We start from the raw sequence: 18,411 nt of genomic DNA on the forward strand, positions 1-18,411 counted from the left end.
ACTTTCTTCCAGGTAATTCATAGCGACTAAACAGATTATATGTTTCAAAATCCTATTGTAAATCGACGTCAGTGATATGGGTCTATAATTTCTAATCTTGTGTATTGGTGTGATCAGTACAAGTTTCCAGTCTTTAGGTACGGATCTTTCATTGAGCGAGTGGGTATATATTATTGCTAAATATGGAACTGTTATATCAGCACTCTCGAAAAGGAAACAAACATATATACAGTTTGGACCGGAAAACTTGCCTTTATTAAGTGACTGAGTTACTTCGCTTGTTTGAGGATATCTCCTTCGAAGTTATTCATTTTGTCAGCTGTTCTTGACTCGAATTCTGGAATATTTACTTTATCTTCTTTGGTGAAGGAATTTCAGAAAATCGCATTTGTGGCACTGTCATCAGGAACATTACCATCACTATAGTGCAGTGACTGCAATGACAGTGTCTTGCTGACGATGTACTATACATACAACGAGAATCTCTTCGGATTTTCTGCCAAATTTCGGGACTGAGTTTCATTGTGGAAACTATGAAAAGTATTTCATACTGAAGTCCACCCTAAATATTGAGCTTTTATAAAAATTTGCCGATATTGAACTGGATCATCGTCAATTCTCTAGGATGTAGTAAGTTTTTTTATGAGGTATATAATTTAGTTCTCATTCCATGACGCATCTCGAAAGTGATGAACTTATTTTTATATAAAAAAAAGACTATGTAAGAGTCTTGCTCCCCTCCTCCAGGTAAATTTCTGCAGACACCGACGGTAGTGAATCATATTCCATTAAAATAACACCATCAAGACTATTCTCAAGGTTTAGAAAGCTATTGAAGAGTATATGTGCCATTCACCAGTGTAGAAGGACATCTTAGATGATGTAATCCACAACAAATATTTTAGATTCCAATTCAGAAAAGAAGGTTGGAATTTAGAGTCTTGTCAGCATCAGGTTAATAAATAAAACATTTGCTTTGATAGTCAAGAATGGGGGAGGTAAAGGTCCTTCACCGTATTGATGAAATCATTCCAGTAAATACCTGGAATACTTTAGGGAAACCACAACATACCTAATTATATATAACTTCATTGGAATTTAAAACCTGCTCCTAGTAACCATGAGTCAAAAATGGTTCAAATGGCTCTGAGCACTATGGGACTCAACTTCTGAGGTCATCAGTCCCCCAGAACTTAGAACTACTTAAACCTAACTAACCTAGGGACAACACACACATCCATGCTCGAGGCAGGATTCCAACCTGCGATCGCAGGGGTCTCGCGGTTCGAGACTGTAGCGCCTAGAACCGCTCGGCCACTAAGGCTGGCAATCATGAGTCTTAAGTACTGAACTATCCCACGTGGTTGGCAGCATTCTGATGAGTTTACGCCATTAAGTACTAGCTTTCACAGTTACTGTACCTGTAGCGGAAGAGATACGTGTGTCTTGGAACGTTTAATATACTTTGGGGTCATAACAGCTTGTACTCAGGCTGTGATAAAGTACCTAGAAATTAATAGCTGCTAGTGTGTGGTTCCTGATGAGGGGCAGCAGCCTTTTCAGTAGTTGCAGGGGCAACAGTCTGGATGATTGACTGATCTGGCCTTGCAACATTAACCAAAACGGCCTTGCTGTGCTGGTACTGCGAACGGCTGAAAGCAAGGGGAAACTACAGCCGTAATTTTTCCCGAGGACATGCAGCTTTACTGTATGATTAAATGATGATGGCGTCCTCTTGGGTAAAATATTCCGGAGGTAAAATAGTCCCCCATTCGGATCTCCGGGCGGGGACTACTCAGGAGGATGTCGTTATCAGGAGAAAGAAAACTGGCGTTCTACGGATCGGAGCGTGGAATGTCAGATCCCTTAATCGGGCAGGTAGGATAGAAAATTTAAAAAGGGAAATGGATAGGTTAAAGTTAGATATAGTGGGAATTAGTGAAGTTCGGTGGCAGGAGGAACAAGACTTCTGGTCAGGTGACTACAGGTTTATAAACACAAAATCAAATAGGGGTAGTGCAGGAGTAGGTTTAATAATGAATAGGAAAATAGGAATGCGGGTAAGCTACTACAAACAGCATAGTGAACGCATTATTGTGGCCAAGATAGATACGAAGCCCACACCTACTACAGTAGTACAAGTTTATATGCCAACTAGCTCTGCAGATGACGAAGAAATTGAAGAAATGTACGATGAAATAAAAGAAATTATTCAGATAGTGAAGGGAGACGAAAATTTAATAGTAATGGGTGACTGGAATTCGAGTGTAGGAAAAGGGAGAGAAGGAAACATAGTAGGTGAATATGGATTGGGGCTAAGAAATGAAAGAGGTAGCCGCCTAGTAGAATTTTGCACAGAGCACAACTTAATCATAGGTAACACTTGGTTTAAGAATCATGAAAGAAGGTTGTATACGTGGAAGAACCCTGGAGATACTAAAAGGTATCAGATAGATTATATAATGGTAAGACAGAGATTTAGGAACCAGGTTTTAAGTTGTAAGGCATTTCCAGGGGCAGATGTGGACTCTGACCACAATCTATTGGTTATGACCTGTAGATTAAAACTGAAGAAACTGCAAAAATGTGGGAAATTAAGGAGATGGGACCTGGATAAACTGAAAGAACCAGAGGTTGTACAGAGTTTCAGGGAGAGCATAAGGGAACAATTGACAGGAATAGGGGAAAGAAATACAGTAGAAGAAGAATGGGTAGCTCTGAGGGATGAAGTAGTGAAGGCAGCAGAGGATAAAGTAGGTACAAAGACGAGGGCTGCTAGAAATCCTTGGGTAACAGAAGAAATATTGAATTTAATTGATGAAAGGAGAAAATATAAAAATGCAGTAAATGAAGCAGGCAAAAAGGAATACAAACGTCTCAAAAATGAGATCGACAGGAAGTGCAAAATGGCTAAGCAGGGATGGCTAGAGGACAAATGTAAGGATGTAGAATCTTATCTCACTAGGGGTAAGATAGATACTGCCTACAGGAAAATTAAAGAGACCTTTGGAGAGAAGAGAACCACGTGTATGAATATCAAGAGCTCAGATGGCAACCCAGTTCTAAGCAAAGAAGGGAAGGCAGAAAGGTGGAAGGAGTATATAGAAGGTTTATACAAGGGCGATGTACTTGAGGATAATATTATGGAAATGGAAGAGGATGTAGATGAAGACGAAATGGGAGATACGATACTGCGTGAAGAGTTTGACAGAGCACTGAAAGACCTGAGTCGAAACAAGGCCCCCGGAGTAGACAACATTCCATTAGAACTACTGACGGCCTTGGGAGAGCCAGTCATGACAAAACTCTACCAGCTGGTGAGCAAGATGTATGAGACAGGCGAAATACCCTCAGACTTCAAGAAGAATATAATAATTCCAATCCCAAAGATAGCAGGTGCTGACAGATGTGAAAATTACCGAACTATCAGTTTAATAAGTCACAGCTGCAAAATACTAACGCGAATTCTTTACAGACGAATGGAAAAACTGGTAGATGCGGACCTCGGGGAGGATCAGTTTGGATTCCGTCGAAATGTTGGAACACGTGAGGCAATACTGACCTTACGACTTATCTTAGAAGAAAGATTAAGAAAAGGCAAACCTACGTTTCTAGCATTTGTAGACTTAGAGAAAGCTTTTGACAATGTCGACTGGAATACTCTTTTTCAAATTCTAAAGGTGGCAGGGGTAAAATACAGAGAGCGAAAGGCTATTTACAATTTGTACAGAAACCAGATGGCAGTCATAAGAGTCGAGGGGCATGAAAGGGAAGCAGTGGTTGGGAAAGGAGTGAGACAGGGTTGTAGCCTCTCTCCGATGTTATTCAATCTGTATATTGAGCAAGCAGTAAAGGAAACAAAAGAAAAATTTGGAGTAGGTATTAAAATTCATGGAGACGAAGTAAAAACTTTGCGGTTCGCCGATGACATTGTAATTCTGTCAGACACGGCAAAGGACTTGGAAGAGCAGTTGAACGGAATGGACAGTGTCTTGAAAGGAGGATATAAGATGAACATCAACAAAAGCAAAACGAGGATAATGGAATGCAGTCAAATTAAATCGGGTGATGCTGAGGGAATTAGATTAGGAAATGGGACACTTAAAGTAGTAAAGGAGTTTTACTATTTAGGAAGTAAAATAACTGATGATGGTCGAAGTAGAGAGGATATAAAATGTAGACTGGCAATGGCAAGGAAAGCGTTTCTGAAGAAGAGAAATTTGTTAACATCGAATATAGATTTATGTATCAGGAAGTCGTTTTTGAAAATATTTGTTTGGAGTGTAGCCATGTATGGAAGTGAAACATGGACGATAACTAGTTTGGACAGGAAGAGAATAGAAGCTTTCGAAATGTGGTGCTACAGAAGAATACTGAAGATAAGGTGGATAGATCACGTAACTAATGAGGAGGTATTGAATAGGATTGGGGAGAAGAGAAGTTTGTGGCACAACTTGACTAGAAGAAGGGATCGGTTGGTAGGACATGTTTTGAGGCATCAAGGGATCACAAATTTAGCATTGGAGGGCAGTGTGGAGGGTAAAAATCGTAGAGGGAGACCGAGAGATGAGTACACCAAGCAGATTCAGAAGGATGTAGGTTGCAGTAGGTACTGGGAGATGAAGCAGCTTGCACAGGATAGAGTAGCATGGAGAGCTGCATCAAACCAGTCTCAGGACTGAAGACAACAACAAACAACAGTGTGTGGTATATCTGTGCCACACATATGCCTCATCCAAGCATACCTACCACACTTTCATCATGCATGAAGTGACAGCGTACACTTGCACAGTGCAACGTGTAAACAAATGCTGCATTGTAGCTTGTACATTACATGCTCGGTTCATGACCTTCTACAGAATTCTTATTCCACATTCGACTGTCCAATGAAAACGCCAGAGAACAGACGGCTCTGTAATGCAGATGATGTCATACACCCCCCCCCCCCCCCCCCTCTGTGTGAAGTATCAATGATGAGATTTAAAATCTAATCTGTCTTGCTTCCATTACCATTATGAGCAGACAGACACTCGAGTGCAGCATACAAGACTTTTTCTTTAACTGAAGCAAGAGTAGACAGAAATCATCAATTGGGCAATCTGCATCCTAGGCAGCCTATCCAATGGATATTCATAGTGAATTACTTTGGTGTCACATAAACTTCCGACTATATTTGACGCTTTGTCAGACATCAGCTGCCTCCAATGAGCATGTCACTGACTGCACTTTAAAACTCAATCTTCCTTCAAAGTATCAAGAGAAAAAAAAACAAAAAAAAAAAAAAAACGGATATCGCTTCCCAGATTTTATTCAGTAGCCAACCCAGACTGCACATCCACTATCCTTCAAAGTCATGGTAAAACTGACAATGACTCTTGTTGGAGTTGACCTCTGCGATGTGGATCAACGTAATCTAAACAAAGTTGGAAGCTGCTAACAGTCCATGTGCTTTATAGCTTCCTAAACATGAACTACGCGTCGTGTTGAACGTTACAATGCCAAGGGGGCAATTCTGACAGATTGGTCAAGGCAGCACGAAATGTCAGATCTGCTACAGACTTTACAACAGCACATGAAGAAATAAATCGGCTCACGAACAATACAAGAAATGACTAAAGAGAGCTACCTGCTAAAAGAGTACTAAAGAAATAGCAAGTGGAGACCTGAACTCCTCAATGGCAAGGAGACGCGACATTTTGCATTTGTAATTTCATAACAACGAAAACAGATGTTCACTTACTGGTATATCTTATTATACGTTTGCTCTGTTGTTAATAGTGACATTGTGTAATAGGGGGCGGGGGGGGGGGGGGGGTACCATAATTTAGTATTCAAATAGGTGTGGTAATGTTACAAGAATGGTTGCACAACGTACATACAATTTGTAGTTGTGTATATTCAGAAAGGAAGATTGGATTTAAAGTCCCGTCGGCATCGAGGTCATTAGCGACGGAACACAAGCGCAGATTGTATCAGGGAGAGGGGAGTATATCCCGTGTCCTTTCAAAGTTACCATCCGGCATTTGCCTAGAGTGATTTAGGGTATTCACGGAAAACCTAAATCTGGATGGCCGGATGCGGGTTTGAACCGAATGCGAGTCCTGTGCAACCTCGCTCGGTGTGTGTGCGTGCGAATGTAAGAAACCAGACTCTTACTGATTTCTATTTCTGTCAGTCCTGGAACTTTGCCCCGTTCCTTCAGCGGAGATGCGGCATTGCGCCGTCGATACAATCTTTGCACATTACATTTTTGCATTACGACTGTAACACGTGGTGATGTTTACAAGTTGGTGGAATGTTGACTTCTGTGTGAGTGACCTTGAATGATTGTGCGTGATGTGGAGTAGTGATTTGCCAGTGAGATCTTAATCAAGAACTTCAAAATGTATAAAATTAACGTTTCGTTAGCGTGCTTATTATTCGGAAAAGCTCATATCAAAAAGTAAGTTTTGACAGCCGGATTGTTTGTTAAAATGCAATCGTTCATATATGGAAAGATCAGTTTTTATGATTTGATCCCGACAGGCTCCCCTGGTATTGTTTTTTTTGCTGGAATAAAAACTCTAACTATAGATTTCACATAAAAAAAGTAGACCGGTATACGTATGTGTTTAATACAACAGTTGCTCCTATGGCGTCTCCTGTACGAAGCAGTTATACTTGTTGTTGTTGTTGCTTGTAAATTACAAACATAGCCTGCTGGAACAGAGAGAGAGAGAGTGATTACTGCTACAAAAAATACTTTATGCAGTATTTACAGTGTGTCTTTGTAGGCAGTGAACACGAGGAAAGTAGTTGCATCTTACTAACTGTAAAAATTTTGAAATCAATTATTGCTATTTAGAGACCGATGACCTTAGCAGTTTGGACCCATAGAACTTAACAAAAAAAAAAAAAAAAAAATGCTATTCTATATTCGTCGCATCAGAAACCTTCTCCCGAACCAGGCTATTACAGCTTTCAAATTTAAATATTGAACACATTTCTATCCAGCTATTGAAAGCAAAGATTATTTTCTAATGTGCTCATATCAGTATTGTTAATGGGTGTACTGAAGTATTCAACTTTTGCCTCTCTCAGTGGTTATATATCAAGGATGCAGGTTAACTATAGTAGATATCCATGCAGACAACGATACAATCATAAGTGGTGAAAATGGTGAAAAACAATCCCTAAATAGAGAGATGAGTTTCTGATTGATGCTTGAATAAACAAGACAGAGTAGGAGTTGAGAGAGTCATTCATAAATATTGCATTGAAAAGCCACACCTCAGTGAACCTAACTTGTCTTCAGTAAGAAGTTTTAAATTTTATAGTCACAGACCAAAGTTTTGGTATTGATGCATTTTGAATTATATACAGCAATGCTTCATAATTCTCACTGTAATTGTGATTGGGTTATACACTAAACTAAGTGATGGTTTTGTGGTCAAGAGAATCTAGGTTAGTGTTGTAATCATAATAGTAACCCATATTTTCCTAAAACACCCCAAAAGAGTAACACAGTGTATCAATGTTCCAACAGTTTATCAACACTCATCTTCTATACAATGATAGAAGTTCTAGTATGGAAATAATGAACAAAAATTGACAGGCAGCCAGTTAGTTGAAGTTGAATGATGAGTGGAACACTTAAAAGATCAGAAGAAACTCATCACAAAAAGTTGTTGCTTAATGTGTGACCATCAGGTTGAAAAAGTTAACTGAGAAGGTTAGGTATGTAAAAAAATTGTGAGGTCCCTATGGTGATTGGAAAACTTCACATTAGTTGATGGTTGGAAATTAGATCAAGATTCTGGCATTTCATGTGAAAAGTGTAGTGGCAACTCTGCTCAGCAAGCAAAAACTCAAGATTGCCACATTGAGAAACACTCACTTCTTCTTCCATCCAGGTGTTAGGCAGGTTCTCTTGTTACAGTCTCATCAAAAATTCTCAAGCCATCTCTTCAATGACCGAATTAGTGATGTTACAACTATGTGTGGATGTAGTGTACCATACCTATCTCTACTTCTGCTGTCAATTTATTAACTTAAGAGTTTACATTCATTTTTCAATGAAGCCTTGTAGCTTGTGAGGTTTTTCAAAGGAAACACTTTGTTGGCGGTGGCTGTCATTTTTTATTGTTCGAGTACAATCTTTGGTTAACTTCATGTGATTACTATAGTGCTTATCATATAAATTGCTGTGACCTCATAGTCCAGATGCTGTTGAAATGATTTTTGCATATGTACCAGTAGGTTTATTTTACTGAATTTGCATTAAAATGCAAATTAATGTGAGTACAGTGCTGGATGCTGTAACATTGACTTCACTGCCCATTGGTTTGTTTCTGGCAAATTCTGCTGCAAGAAAGCCACATTAAATCGTTAGTAACTGTTGTGCAGATCTCATACTTCATTTGTTCACTCATTCCTGTTGATATTCTTCAAAGAAGTCAATTCTCATTTCTTTCACTCTATGAACTCTGGAAGGCACTACAAAAAACTCCATGAATGCTGCAGACTGAGTGTTACTTAATGGGTTCAGTTGCTGAAAGTGTTGTGCACTGATGTAACTTGTAGGTGGACTTTTTGTTGTCAACATAGTGAGTTCCTTGTTCTGTTGAACACGGCCACATTTCATTTAGTAGGTCTTTGCACACATATTGCAGTTGTAATAGTGAATTTTGTGGGTATAGCTCTACCATTCCTCTTACTTTGGAAATATGTTCCATTAGTAAATCTGACAGGACCTTGTACATCATTTCCATGGTGTCTTGGACAGGTTCACACACTTCAGAGTTCAAGGCAACTTTAACAGCATTTATTTCCTTTTTATGGAGCTTGTGTTAACTACTACTTTTCCATCACCTCAACCACAACATTTTCTGCTGTTTAATCTGCACTCATTACTTACCTACACAAATCTTCTGGCTAAAAAACACCACACTAACAGTGATGAATAATTGTGGGCACAATATGTTGTAAGCACTGTATTGCCACTCACTGTTTGTAAATTCATCAACCACGACATCTGAAGATGAAGCTGATTTACATTACTAATCCTCTGATGATGTCATCGGCTACCATTAAGATTGTTGTAGCTTTTGAAATTATCACTGCCCTTTGTCACTCATGCAGAAATGAGGTTTCCCCTGTAATTAGTCACAAGGTTCCACATTTTTTTAGGAAATTGGATGTTGACTTATGCCATCCCAGTTAATAGTAATATTCAGTTTCAGAACTTTTATTTGTTAACAAAATATGTTAGCCATTTATGTTATAACCCTAGCTCGTTAAAGGTTTTGTCTGAAAGCAAGTAAGTTTCCGCTCGTTTTTTTTATATGTCTGTCAATGACTCAATGCTTCTACTATTCAGTGTGGGGTCTCTTTTACTCCTGATTTATTAACAAAACATTTTGTTGCAACACGGCCAACTAACGACTGCCACATCAACACCAACAAAGAAACTGTACATTATTGTATTGTCAGAGCATCACAAGGACTATTTATGTTCCTTTCCAAATGAAGTCTTGTAACTTCTAGCACACTTAAGGAAGACACTGCACAATTTTATTCCCACGTTCTCTCTGACACTACATATGGGTGCATTGTGACTGTTCCACACATATCATTCATTACTTCTAACAAATCAGGTAACAAATACGTTTGACTCACCTCCTTAGTGGAGGTCGCTGATGCACTCTTGTGCAGTGATGCACGACTCAGCTATAAAAATTTTCACTACCAGTATTTGGCTGGTTGGGGAAGAAGAGATGATGACGGAAAGTTCCTGATCTCCAGTCTTTGTGCCAATGCCCTGGATTAAATTCCAAATTTCTCCACATTGTATTGTGAAGTGAGGGTGTGTGACATTTTTGTTTGTAATGAGGCCAGTGGATGGGTAAATTAAGCTTTGTAGTTCTTTTGGTGTTATTTTAGAGGAGTAGATTTGTGCCAGCACCAAGTTTCACCCTCTACCTTCCTTCCTTCCAACATAAACCCATACATCACAATCATCCACGTGACACAGATACACACTTGACAATTCATAACAGAGAAGAAGAAGGCAATGGTAAACCAACTTCACTAGGACATTACTATTAACAGCAATGCAGGATTCCTGCGTCTGCTTCCTGAAGCTCATTCACCGAGTATGGGACTATTTAGACTTGAACCAAGGAGTCTAGATAACAAATAATTACCTCGGGTGTACCACAGTGACTGAATACTCAAATTGATTGATTGATTGATTTTTACTGCCCAAAAACGAGACATTTACAACGATGTGAAGCCTGTATAAGCAACGTCAATAAATGTACAAACAACAATGACAATAAATACACAAATAATTAATCTATGTTAGTAATTATGCTCACAGAAATCTTCCAATGTATAAAAACAATTTTGAATAAATAAAGTTCTTACAAATATCTTAAATTTTTTCAGCTCCAGACTCTTAACTGACTCTGGTAGTTTATTAAATAGCTTTACAGATGTGTGTTTGAAGCTGTTTAGAGTTTTGGTATGTGAGCAGTAGTCTTTTCTTACATCATTACAGTGTTGTGTGTTATAACTATGTACATCAGAGTTCAGATCAAAACTAGACAAGTTCTTTTTAATTTATAAGAGACATTGAAATATGTATATACATGGCAAGGTCATTATACTAAGTTTAAAAAATAATTCGCTTCAGTGAGTTCTAGATGGTACTTTACATATCAGTCTGACAGCTTTTTTCTGGGCTGTAAATAAGCATTTTGAGTAGCAATTATTTCCCCACAAGATTGTCGCATACGTCAAATGAGAGCTAGAGTTACTTATGTTATTGTTCTTAGGCACTGTAACACTTAAACTGATATCATCTGCATACAAGTAACATTTTGCAGTATCATCTATTACATTCTAGGTAGGCCATTCATATATAATACGAACAAGAGAGGGCCCAAGATTGACCCTTGAGGAATACCATGGTTAACGGGTAAGAAACTAGAATATTGGTTATTGAAGTAAACAGTTTGAGATCTATTAGATAAGTATGACTGAATAATTTTAACAGCAGAGACTGAGAAACCTACAGTTTTTTATTTCATCAGCAGAGTTTTGTGGCACACAGTGTCAAACGCTTTTGATGAATCAAAAAACTTTGTACTTACAATAAATTTTTCTTCTTTTGCTTCAAGACAGTTACATATATAGCTCATAACAGCATGACATGTTGATAAATTTTTCCTAAACCCAAATTGGCTATTTGAAAGTAATTGATGAGAATCTAGAAAATTGATTATTTGAATACTCATTAGTCTCTCAATGACCTTGGATAAAAGTGGTAAAAGAGAAACTGGCCTATAATTGCTAGGCGGATTATTGTCACCAATTCATTAACTGATTTTCCAGTTCATCTTTTAATAATTGGGATTAAGCTATGCTTTTTTTTTAAGGCGACAGTTTGGCGTGTTTTAAACAAATGTGACTCATCAATCTTGTATATGTAGCACATTAATTACGTTAGCGTCCTCTGTGAAAACTACCACCATAATCCAGTATGGTGGAGTTCAAAATAGATTTGTGGGTGTAAATAATGGGAACACCTGTATACAAAACCACCATATTTCTTTGAGGTCCCTGGTACTTGGATAGCTAAAATTCGCATGAATGTGTGACACATCATTGTTGCCACACTGCTTGATAGCACCACTGGTCAAAGTTGACTGTTTTTATTGTGTTTCACACTTATCTGAAAATAAGATACTTAGTCTCTTATTCTTGTTATATGTGGAAGATCTGTCATTGTATAGCCAAGCAGCTAAAGTAATTCTCTTTGCCAATAATGATTTTATAATGACAAAATTGTAACACTGGAAAATACAAATAAAGGTTTCTAGAAAATTATTAACTGGTTGGCTGCAAACTAATCCTGGCTGTACTTATTTAAAACACAGGACACACAATTTTGTTCTGCTCAAGTCCTGGCAACACCATTCGAATTAATGCGTAAAGGAAAATTAGTAAATGAAGCAGAATATTCTAAATTCGTAGATGTTTATATTGACAAGAACAATAACTGGAAGACTACAGGTAATAATAGATTAAGAGATGCAAAATATCAAAAACTTGACTTTTATTATTTTCACCCGCTAATCTAATATGGCATCATATTCTAATGTAAGTCTTCATTTTGGAAGAAAGTGTTTGATATGCATAATCCTGTAATAGGATATTATGTGAGTTAATCGTACTGAGAACAGCTTCATACTACATTTACTTCATTATGAAAATAGGAGCCCACACTCATTCGCAATTCGAAATAAATAGCAACATTCCTAACTATAATACCAAAGAAAAAATGATTTAGGCTATCAGTCTCAGAGCCTTAGTGTGGTACAGGAATATGATAGATACCAAAATTAACTTAACAAACTGAAACGATACATATTTGTCAATTACTCCTTTTCCATAGAAGAATTTCTAAACAGGGATTGACAGTATGCTTCTAATTGAAGTTCTTCAACTCTTTATCTAATTATTGGAATTGGAGCGAGTGAGAGAGAGATTGAGACTGTGGGCAACTTCCTGTACTTTGATGACATTGCCTCTTCAGGTAGTGTTATACACCAAGAGATCAGCAAAAGAATATAAAAAGTCTAAAGTCTACCATGTAGTACAGTAGGTACTTTGAAATGAAATGCTTCCATTGCTTTCAGTAATGATAATATAATGAAAAGGAAAAATTGCCACTCACCTTATAGTGGAGATGCTGAGTCGCAGGCAGGCACAACAAAAAGACTACTAAACATGTAAGCTTTTGCTTGGAAGGCATTTTTCTGGAAACACACACACACACACACACACACAGCGTACACACTCGTAACCACTGTGTCTGACTATTGAGGCCAGGCTGCAAGCAACTGGAGAAGCAACCTGGTTGGAGGGAGTAAGGAGGAGACTGGGAAGGGGAAGAGAAGGGTACGGGTTGCGGGGGGGGGGGGGGGGAGGGGGGGGGGTCAGTAAAGTGTTGTTTTTGGGAGCATACAGGGATGAGATGGAGAGAGGAAAGGCAGCTAGGCGCAGTCTGGAGGGGAGGGGAAATGGAGTGGGGACAGGGAAGGGGATAGGTGGGTGAAGGACAATGACTAACAAAGGCTGAGGTCAGGAAGGTCACGAGAACATAGGATATATTGCAGGTAGAGCTTCTAGCTGCATAGCTGAGAAAAAACTGATGTTGGTAGGATGGAAGCAGTTATTAAACTGAAGAACATTAAGTTGGGCAGCATGCTCAGCAACTGGGTGGTCCAGCTGTTTCTTGGCCATAGTTTGTTGGTGACCATTTATGTGGACAGTCAGTTTATTGGTTGTCATAACTACATAAAGCACAGTGGTTGCAGCTTAGCTTGCAGATTACGTGACTGGTTTCGTAGGTCTTTGATAGGATAGGTAATGCCTGCGACCAGGGTGGAGTATTTAGTGATAGGAGGATGTAGGGAACAGGTCTTGCACCTGGGTCTATTACAAAGCTATAAGCCTTGAGGCAAGGGGCTTAGCAGGGGTTGTGTGGGGATGAAGATCTTATGTAGATTCAGTGGGTGGCAGAAGACCTCTGTGGGAGGAGGGAGGAGGATAGTGGCTAGGGCATTCTCATTTCAGGGCACAACGAGAGATAGTCCGAACCCTGGAAGAGAATGTGATTCAGTTGCTCCAGTCCTGTGTGAGTGTGAGTCATGAGGGGAATGCTCCTCTGTGGCTGGACGGCAGGACTTCTGGAAGTGCTAGGAGAGATAAGACATGATAGATCTGTTTCTGTACAACACTGGGAGGCTAATCATGATCTTTGAAGGCTTCAGTGAGATCCTTGGTATATTTCAAGAGAGACTTCTCATCACTGCAGATGTGATGACAATGGACAGCTAGGCTGTGTGGATGGGATTTCTTGGTATGGAATGGGTGGCAGCTGGTGGTTGGGAGATTTGATATGGATAGAGGTACTGATGTAGCCATCTTTGAGGTGAAGGTCAACATAGAGGAAGGTCCCTTGTTGAGTTGAGGAGGACCAGATGAAGTGAATGGGAGAAAAGGTGCTGAGGTTCTGGAGGAATGTGGATAGGGTGTCCACACCATTGATCCAGATCACAAAGATGTCATCAGTGAATCTGAACCAGATGAGGGGTTTGGGGTTCTGGGATGTAGAAAGGATTTCTCCAGATGGCCCGTGAGCACAAAATGGTGCCATATGGGTGCCCATTGCCATAACTCGAATTATATTGTAGGTTATGTCTTCAAAGAAGTAGTAATTGTGGATGAGGATGTAGTTGGTCATGGTGTCCAGGAAGGAGGTTGTATGTTTGGAATCTGTTGAGTGTTGTGAAAGGTAGTGTTCAATAGCAGTTTGGCTATGGGCATTAGGGATGTTAGTGTAAAGAGAGATGGTGTTAATAGTGATGAGCAGGGCACCATATAGTAAAGGAACAGGAACTATGGAGGGTCGGTGGAGGAAATAGTTGGTAATTTTTATATAGGAGGATAGGCTGCAGGTAATAGGCTGAAGGGTTTGGTCTATGAGACCAGAGATTCTTTCAGTGGGGGTACAGTAATCGGCCACAATGAGCCACCCTAGGTTGTTGGGTTTATGTACTTTAGAAAGCATGTAGAAGGTAAGAGTGCAGCTGGTGGTAGAAATGAGGTGAGAGACTGACTCTGAGGAGAGGTTTTGGGATGGGCCTATAGATTTGAGGGGGGCCTGGAGATCTCCTGGATTTCTGGAATGGGGTCACTGTGGCAGGGTTTGTAGGTGGTTTGAACAGAAACAGATCTCCCATGCATTATCTTTCCAGTCACTCACCACATCCAAAAGTCCTACCGTCCAGTCGCAGAGGAGCATTCTTAGTACCACCCAGGACTGGAGCAACAGAATCACACTCTCTGCCAGGGTTTTGGCTACCTCAGTTTTTGCGCTGAAATTAGGAATGTCCTAACCACTATCCTCTCCACGCCTACCACAGTGGTATTCTGCCTCCCACTCTCCCACTGAACCTCCACAATATCCTTGTCTATCCCTATATAACCTGTGCTCTGAACCCCGTACCACATGGCTCATATATATCCCTGCAATAGACTTATACGAAACATCTGTCCCATACATCCTCCTACCACCACATCCTCCAGTCAGGTCACTGGCATTACCTATCCCACCAGAGGCAGGGCTACTTGTGAAACCAGTCATGCAATTTACATGCTAAGCTGTAACCACAGTGCAGGTCAACCAACAAACTGTCTGTCCGCATGAATGGCCACCGAAATATTATGGCCAAGAAATACATGGACCACATAGTTTGAGAACACAGCATTCTTCATTTTAATGATGGATTCACAGTTTGTGCTTGATACATTGTACCAACACCAGCTTTTATGAATTGTGCAGGTGGGAACTCTCCCTGCAGTACATTCTCCATTCCTGTAACCCTCCTAGCATCAACCTTCTTTAGTCATTGTCCTTCATTCACCTATCCACTTCCCTGTCCCCACTTCATACCCTCCTATTTCAGAAGCGCAGACACAGTCATTTTACTTCTCTCCTTTTCCACTCCCCCCTCCACTCCTTCCACCCCGTCTTACCTCCAGACTGCACCTAGCTGGCCTATCCTGTTTCCATTTCGCCCTTGTAAGCTCCCACAAATAGCACTTTACTGTCCCCCACCCACACTCTCCTATCCTTCCCCTTTCCCACCCCAGTCTCCGCCTTACTCCCTCCAATCAAGCTGCCTTTATTTATTTCAGAAAAATGCCTTCCAGTCGAAACCTTTCATGTTTAGTAGTCTTTTTGTTGTGTCTGTCTGCAACTCAACATCTCCGCTATATGGTGAGTAGTAAAACAAATTGTGTACGTATATTGAGAAATGGATTGAAGACAATAACAAATACTGGATCAGCTAACAATTTTTATTAGGCAGCAGAAACTAAGTTTTTCCGTTGCAGTCTCAAAGAGAAATTCAGCAACAACTAGGATTGGAAAGGAACCTACGACATTCGGTAGTGTGGCCACATCAAGTGCATGGAGCATGGCTTCCCACAGAATCCTCAGAGTGTACTGTGGTTCAGACAAGCAGATCTTCAAAGACTCCAAAACTAATTATACCCACTTCCATCAAATATATGAACAAGAACTAGAGACCGACAAAGCACACGTCCATTCCTACACCCCCCCCTCCCCCCCCCCCCCCCCCCACACACACATACACAGAAACCCTCACAACTTCATATGTGAATAAATTCCATGGTCTCTCACAGACCAGGTATACTGCCATAGGGGAATGAAGTGACCATTGTGTAAACAAAAATAAAAGATTTCATATAGACAAAGGTTGGCCACATTTAAATATGCACCTAATGAGACATGGATACATGAAAAGGGCAGAAAAATTAATTCAACTGATGATTCCTAGTGTGAATATACAAAACATGTAGAGACAATAAAATGTTTGGTTGCATAAGATGGCATTTCATATCATCCATGCGATAAAACATTGTTGAAGTAGCTATTCAGAAAAAATAGTTGCAAATATTAACAATAAGAATGAAAAAAAAATGCCATAAGATATGTAAAACAGCACTGAAATATGCTTATTCTTTGCCAGATCTGCAGAGTGAAATATTCATTCTGAAAACATTGCCCTAGGCTGTGGCTATGTCATTTCTCCACTGTATCCTTTTGCAATGATTACATCGTCTTACAACTGCTATGAATAGGTGGGGCAATAGTTCTTCAGGTTGTCATGATGGCATAGCCAGCCTCCAGCACAGGGTGTTGTGGATTGACAGATGATGAGGTAAATAAGAGTCTGTTAGAAGTGAGGGTGGCCACATTGAGATAAATGGATTTCAAGAAAATTCTTTACTGTTACATCAGGGGGTACTGATATAAGTTTGAACCCTCATCCAGTGGGTGCAACATGCCATTGATCCATGGCGTCTTCTTATAAGTACAGTGGAGACTGCCTGACTCGGCGTGCAGGTCTGCTGAACTCCATCATTGAACACTTTGCTGCTGATCGGCCATAGAGCATGCGTATTTATAGCATCCTCACAGTGAGTTGCTTTGTAGTCTAGTGGTGGTTGCGTGCATGGCTGATTGACCCTGATATGTCAACTCATTGCTACCAGAGTCTTGACATACATCACAATGTTGCCGGGGTGGGGGTTTCAAGTTGACTGTGTTATGAGCCTTACACCTTTGAAACTGATGTGGATCACCACAGTCCGAAACGGTATTTTGACAGCACCACTGCATTGTTGCCCCTTTGGGGAAATTCGGTCCCTGAATGTAGTGTGGTGCTCCTCTGGTGAAGGCTAGTTAGAACTGACATATATTTAGGAACAAGAAATCTCTCTATGGTTTGCATAGCTCTAGTCACTTTCTGGTTCTAAAACTATGTACACTTGCTGTGTACAAACCCTAGAATAGCTGGTGCACATGTATATTTTTACTTCAGTGGTTACTTTTGTCTGCAGTGTTCTTGCTCAGGTCTGTTGTTTACATAGACAACTCACTGCTTCATGCAACACTTTCTGAGCTACCCCACAGAGTCTGTAGGCGAAGCTAGTCTATAAAGCACTGACAGTCCATGAAATTCACTCATCCAATCTGCAGCAGTGTTAACTCATAGGCATAGGGTTTTGGGATTCCAGGAATTTTTGTATGATTACATAATCGCTAAACCATACCCGTTTGACCTATCTAATATTAGAGAATTTGAGCACAATCACTTTAAATCTGTACCAATCTTTATCAACATAATGAACTTATTCCCTTCATTATTCATCATTGGATTTAGTGATTGTATCTTATCACCACATCTTAAAAATCTGCTACTTAATGTGCAAGGGCTACAACTTGGCTAGGAGAACTAAAACATAAAATATTTTCAAAAAGAATCCATGATAGTCACAACAATCACATTACACCAGGAGAACTGTTGCCCAAATCATACAGCTTCACAGAGAGAACTGTTCAGGATATCATGCTCCATAAGCTCTTGTGATATCACTGATGTAGTTAATCAGTCACAGATGCACAACCAGCTTCAACCTGTGCTCCATCGTTTAGACTTCTATTTCACAACTAGCTATAGGTGCTCTTTCAGCTCCAACCTGTGTCACATTATTGTAACTCGTATTATGCACCTAACACTTCCATCTCATTACATTTTTCCTGGATCTTGCCAAGTTCTCCCCTAATGACACCATGATCTTTCGCCCACAATTCCCTACCATGGTTCTGGCACTTATCCCTGGTAGATTCTTTGCTATCGTGCCTGTTGAACTTTGAGGGACTGGGAGTGTTATAGTGAGGATGCCATAGCCATTGATCCTTCTTGCATCAGTGTGCTATCTCAGCGCCATAATGTGCTGTTTTGACTCAGATGTTGCCTGATGAACAGA

The 18,411-nt window shown here is 40.0% G+C and overlaps 1 protein-coding gene across 1 annotated transcript in view; it reads left to right on the top strand.

Annotated features, from left to right (window-relative positions):
• Positions 1-6,198: 6,198 nt before the first annotated feature.
• Positions 6,199-18,411, top strand: part of LOC126336844 (methylcrotonoyl-CoA carboxylase subunit alpha, mitochondrial) — a 109,753-nt gene continuing 97,540 nt past the window's right edge. Inside the window, exon 1 of the mRNA XM_050000927.1 lies at positions 6,199-6,442. Coding sequence (XP_049856884.1) covers positions 6,384-6,442 — 59 coding nt within the window. The 5' untranslated portion in view covers positions 6,199-6,383. The remainder of the gene's footprint in view (positions 6,443-18,411) is intronic.

Source organism: Schistocerca gregaria, chromosome 2 (genome assembly GCF_023897955.1).
Source record: "Schistocerca gregaria isolate iqSchGreg1 chromosome 2, iqSchGreg1.2, whole genome shotgun sequence".
NCBI lineage: Eukaryota > Metazoa > Arthropoda > Insecta > Orthoptera > Acrididae > Schistocerca > Schistocerca gregaria.